A 6503-nucleotide genomic window follows, 5' to 3' on the forward strand; every position below is an offset into this window, starting at 1 on the left:
AATCATAATTTTAATATTAACATATTGAAGGTGCATTGTTTGCAAAATTTATAAATTTAAATATCTTTCATAACATAAATAAGGCTAAAATATTCAAATATAGTTAGTTTATGTTTTACAAAATCTGAAATCGTAGAAAGAATGATGTACAAACTCAACGGAACAGCTAATTATTATAGTACTTATCCTTTTGTCTAAAGAGCGTGTGGTTTTCATGTGGCTCTAACCATGTATTGGAGAAACAGAGCGTAACCGAACCTGTAATACAACTGCAACCTGAGACTTAGAAATCAGATCTGATTAAATATACTTGATAATGTATAAATCGTTTGATGTCTTAGATGTATTGTGGCACTTCATCGACGCTGTCGATATCACAGAACATCAGTAAACGGCTTAAGATGGTTGCTCAGAATTGTATGTGGAGTGATTTATTCGACGATCAATCACGGGCTAATTTGGAAGGGGGATACGTAGCGACAGGTACCTTTTCATTATATATCAAACAGTCATTGATCTTATCTATTTTTAAATAACTATAATCGATCACCTTGGTTTGATGCTTCGTATTTGCATGATCAGATCTTAGAAGTGTGTTTTTTCTAAATGTTATCTTCTCATATAAATTAAATTCTTGTTCTATATTTTTATTCAAGCGGCCTTCAGATTAAGGTACCAAATTTTTATTCTTGTTTGTTTTATTTTCAGGGATAATTTCATCTCTTCTTGGTATCTGGCTGAATCTTGCTTTGTTATTGACTAATCTAAGATCAGACTTGAGCTACCGTAATCTGGCCTTTTTTACGGTTATCGCCTGTTTAAGACGAGCTATCTCCGTAGTCACCCACCTCCCACTTTTTAATTACTCAGAGAGGTACGTACAAACAGGAGCAATTAAATGCTTGTCGTGTAGATTATAAATTCCGTTTATACGTCTAGCTTTGAGCCAAAAGCTGTTGGGACAGTGGAGAGACTAATTGACTGCTGTTTGTGTACACGTAGGTAGCAAATGAAAACATATTTTAAATAAATAAATGAAAGTTAAATGTAGCCTTAACAGTGGATGTTAGCCCTTCGTGCTATAGTAGGTTTAAGTACTAATATAATTGTTATAGATGTCTCATTCAAACTCAACTGCATCTAAAATAGATTCACAAAATATTTGTGTTAGGTATACGTGCTGTAATCGGTTCGTCTATTTTTGAATTATAAAAATTAAGTTCAAGCTAGACAATATTATATTATGGTTACAAATCACTTATATTGGAACTATAGATTGTTTTTATATGTAAGTATAATTTTTCCATGGTTTAAGAAAATATAGGATCGTACTTATATATAAGTTTATAATATTATTATTAAATTTCAATATCTGTCGTGAAGTAATGATTTGATAAAATTATATATTGTTTTAATTGTTTCAGTTTGAAATATGAAACTCAAGACATATCCTGTGATATTTCTGGCTTTTGGGATTCATTTTGGTCTGTGTACGAAGTTGAATGTTTGACACACGTGTGCATTGAACGATATGTTATAGCTAAGTATACTACTAGAGGTAATAACCCAATTTAACTATATATATATATATATATATATATATGCGCATATATACACATTCGTCCGATGTGTGCTAATGAATCGTACGCCACGCTTTACACACACTTATTTCAATATCTCGTAATATTTTAAAATCTTAAAGTTTTAGCAAAGTGTAAAGTATCTATCTACGTAAAACTTTAAAAATATATATATTTTATATGGCCACCAAACTTGGGAAATTTTATATGGTATTTATTTCGATTTTATACCGCCCGGTCACTGAAATTATACGGAATATATAAGTGAGTTGCCGTAAACTTATGGACGACCTCATTTTTTTTTAATTTCCCACTTCTTACTACTTACGGAAATTTTCTATTTTTAATCTTCGTAAAGTTTGTATTTAAATTTTTTACTGTAGCCAATTATACTAAAGAATGAGGTACACAAGCTGGTAACATAAGATGATGAATTTTTGACTATATATTGTAGTTTTGACAGCTCTTTTTTCAAAAGCGCCTGAATTGAGCATTTATGTTTAATAAATACGTAACATTTCAATATACTATGCCAGTATTTCCTTCTTTTTATTTCATAGCTTGTCCCTTCTGAAACTATAAACTAAAATAATATGAAACTTCTATATTAATCGAATAAGCAATTGTTGCGTGAAACCTTTTACGCAACAACTACTTATCTTGTTTAATTGGTGGTAGGGCTTTGGCTTTACCCGTCTGGGTAAATACCACCCACTCGATTTATATTCTACCGCCAAACCGCAGTACCCCGTGTTTATGTATTCCGGCTTGAAGGGTGCGTGAGCCAGTGGAACTACAGGTACAAGGGACATAACATCTTAGTTCCCAAGATTGGTGGCACATTGGGGATGTAAGGAATGGTTAATATTTCTTACAGCGCCATTGTCTAGGGGCGGTGGTTACCACTTACCATCAGGTGGACTATCTGCTATATCATAAAAAAAGAAACCGAAAAAAGCAAACATACTTACCTCTTTATAATATTAGTATGGTTTTGTTGAATTTATAACAGGAATAAATCTCCTACGAGATGATGTTTGGCGATTTTTCTGCCTTTTTCATAAACCTTCATAAATGGTCATTCCTGCTCATAGTTAATGTAACTAATAAACACCTTTTCATTTCATTTTTATTCCTTTCAAGTTAATACGGCGATAATCAAAGGATATAAGATGATATAATGTCCCTTGTGCTTTTAATAAATGACGTTGGTTCATTAACTCTTGAAACCGGAACAATGAGTCAAGCACAAAGTGCTGGCAGTAAAATATCAGGTACTTTGAAAGCAAATGGCACTTACCTTGTTTACCTTAGGACAAAATGTTATCGTAAAAAACATTCAAAAATATTTATGCGTATTTAGACGGACTGTCAAATCAGCCAACTCATAGTAAGTGGACATTGGTATTTCAAGAAATATTAATCATTCCTCGTATCACCAATGTCCCACCAATTATGATGGTAACACCCTTGAAACCGGAAGACAATAATACGAAATATTGCTGTTTGGCGGTAGAATTAATGATGAGTAGGTGATTCCTACCCAGAAGGGCTTGCATAAAGCCTGGGATCAAGTAAAGCGATATGCCTAACCACCGTGTAAACGCAATGTTTTCATTAAAAACATGAAAATTTAATAAAACGAAAATTAAATTTAACATTTTAATATTTTTGCAGTAAACGTTTTCGTGCGTTAAGTAATTATATAAACGATGATTAAAAAACTTAATACAAGTAAAAACTATATAGAGAATTAATTTTGTACAATAATTCGATTTGAAAATAAATTAATATCTTTTTGCAGGATGGCAGATTCAAAAAAACCACTACATTTTGTATCAAGGATTATGTCTGTTTTTTGCTAGTTTATATTCATTACCGCCTTTATTTGGAGTCGGTCAATTCGGATATGATTTTTCATGCCAATCTTGTGTCTTGGATATGGTTTTACCGGCGACGTGGCAGAGATATGTTGTCCTTGCAATATTTTTGCTTCGCAGTGTAAAATCAACAGGCTTTATGTGCGTATTAAAATGTTTTTATACGTAATTTAGATTTAAATGTTTTATTTCGCATTGACGCATTCCCTAGGTTCTTCACACCAACAGGAGATCCAGTGGTAGTAGTGGCCAGATGCACGAGAGTAATGCTAGAAGACAGGATATTCGCGATGGCAAAGTCCATCTCAGAAGGTCCGGGGATCAACGCACTTCTCGTGGGTTGGGAACTGCCACAGATATCGTGGATAAACGGGGTACCAGGATGCAGAAAGACGACTCACATTGTCAGGAATTTCGATGAGGACAAAGAAGTGGTAGTTCACCTCCACAATCGAAGCCGCCAAAGACCTGAAAGAACAACTTACACACCGATTTGGCGAAAAAGCTAAATCAAGGGTACGAACTATGGCATCCGTGCTAGTGAACGGGTTCAAAGAGAGCATAAAATGTAACCGCCTTACCATCGACGAAGCCCTCATGAACCACTTCGGAGCCATAGTAATGGCGGCACAGCTGTCCGGAGCTAGCGAGGTGGTCCTCATCGGAGATATCAACCAGTTGCCTTATATCGATAGAGAAAATCTGTTCGAAATGAGGTACTGCCGACCAAGCCTGACAACAAACATCACCCGTGAGTTATCCTGTACGCACCGAAACCCCCTGGACGTCGCATACGCCATTAGCGAGGTCTACCGTAACATCTACTCTGCAAGCCCCATCGTCCACTCCCTCAAAATGGAGAGATTCACTGACGCCAACATACCATCCGACCAAACCAAAACCCTATATCTGGCCCATACGCAGGAGGAAAAGAAACTCTTGATGAACCAGGGATACGGAAAAGGTGAAGGGTCAAGCGTCATGACCATCCACGAATCTCAGGGACAGACCTACGGCGACGTTGTCCTGTCCAGTCGAAAAATGTAAGGCTTCGTATACATGAAAGTGTTCCTCACGCAGTTGTGGCAATCACTAGACACACTAACACATGTGTCTATTACACGCTATCGGCATATTCATCGGCCGAGCGGCGGGTGTTTCAGAAAAGACAATCCTAGAGCACAGCCTTAAGACATCTATACATAAACGCGACATCAGAGTCGCCGAGGCTGTGCTCTCTCTGATCGAGCACGGGGTAGGGCCCGCTGGATCACAGTAATTCGGATAAAAAAAAACTACTATATACAGTATTTTTATATATTACCATATATTATTTATATATTATTTATATATTATTTTAAACTAAAAAAAAATTATGTCAGTGTGGGCCACGTCTTCCAAGAAGACGCAAAGTCCAGCTCACGAAGCTCGCGAAGTCCAGCGAAGATCTGCTGATGTTTAGTAAAAATATAAAATAACGCCACAATTTATAAAAATAAAATGTAAAAAAAGGCACGGGCATCTGTGAGCCCGTGGATGTTGTATATTAAAAAAAAATGTTGTATTTATTTTTTTAATAAATAATATCGTTTTTTATACCTATACTATAATCTTGTATCGTTTTAGGTTAACAATGCTGATTTGGGCAACAAATTTAGAAGCGAAATATGATGAATCGGAAAAATTAATGAAAGAAATACGATTTACTAAGGTAAATATTTAAACAACTTAGTAGTATATGTATGATAAAAACGCAGAGATTTATTAATTGATTATATATTAAAAAATATTTAGTATATTTTATGAATTCAATTTCAGAGTGTAATTGTTATAACTATCGTGAACCTGCTTTGTTGGATGCCAATAGCTGCTATACGAGGTTGGGTTGTGCTTTCGAGTCTGCTTTCTGATGGTGCTCCATTTCAGCTCTCGGTCTCAGCAATACAGTGGGCGGTATGGATTCATTGGGTAAGTAGTTGATACATTTATAAGGATGACATCTTTAACTGTAAATATTAATGATTATCTAAAATTTGAAAATAAATGTATTTTGGTTTACTTTATTATATTATAATAATAATAACCAATGCTTTTTTTAATATTAAAAGGATATAATTAAAAGCAATTGTTTTAAAAAATTGATATATATTTTAGGCGGCGCCTGCGTTTACTACAATAGCAATGTTTCTTGTCGACGCTAAAACTCATCAGAAAATGATTCAGATTTTTAAAGGTGGCGATAAAACTGATAAGCTTGCTAAGGACGAGTAGGATTCTTATTCTATACTCTAACGTACATATATATATCTGTACGTATTAATGTATGATAGACAAATCATACATTTAATTTTTGTTCTTATTGTCAACGATTATTCTAACGCATGCTTTAAGTGCATAGCTTTAAGAATCGATGTATTCGTGCAATATGTATAAGTTAGTACGATGCATATTCCTATGAATTATTATTAAAAATGTTTTTTCAGTCAACTATCAAACGTATAGTCCATATGTAAATTGTGTTTTGTGATTTATTCCAAATTGTGTAATAATAATTTGTAGGTACTCGTAGGTTTTTTAATAATATTATGTTTATTTATATAAGTTGTGTTATGAAAAAACAAATTAAAAAATTATAAGGAGGATATTTTTTTTGATAATAATAATAAATTTTGGGTTTTAAAAAATGTTAACGTTTAAGTTTAAGTTGGTAATTGTGTTTATGTGAATTGATTATGTTGCTTATATTTTCAAAAGACAACAATTATATTTGGCATATCATCATTCAAGTTTAGAATAATAAATAATCATAAATTATTCTTAACGTATAATGTAATTGAGGGTATAAGTATTTTTTATACACATGGTATTCCCTGAAAGGCGAGTTTAAATTCTCACAGTGAGCCACAGTATCATAATAAGTTAATCCATCATGAACAGGTTATCGATTAATGTTTCATTAAGGTACAACTTCTTGCTGTTTACTACTAGCGATTTCGATGTTAGTTTTGATGTCTTCATTAATTCCTAATGAAGACATCAAAGT

At 33.7% G+C, this 6503-nt stretch overlaps 1 protein-coding gene across 1 annotated transcript; it reads left to right on the forward strand.

The window, feature by feature from the left end:
• The first annotated feature begins 332 nt into the window (after window positions 1–332).
• On the forward strand, window positions 333–6479 carry LOC125076831 (rhodopsin-like). Its single transcript, XM_047688531.1, has 7 exons — window positions 333–483; window positions 709–874; window positions 1425–1558; window positions 3385–3601; window positions 5087–5171; window positions 5279–5428; window positions 5615–6479. Exons 1-7 carry the CDS (start codon window positions 342–344, stop codon window positions 5729–5731), a joined length of 1011 nt encoding a protein of 336 aa, XP_047544487.1. The 5' UTR covers window positions 333–341; the 3' UTR covers window positions 5732–6479.
• Window positions 6480–6503: the final 24 nt, after the last annotated feature.

The sequence above is a fragment of the Vanessa atalanta genome, chromosome 3, assembly GCF_905147765.1.
Source record: "Vanessa atalanta chromosome 3, ilVanAtal1.2, whole genome shotgun sequence".
Lineage (NCBI taxonomy): Eukaryota > Metazoa > Arthropoda > Insecta > Lepidoptera > Nymphalidae > Vanessa > Vanessa atalanta.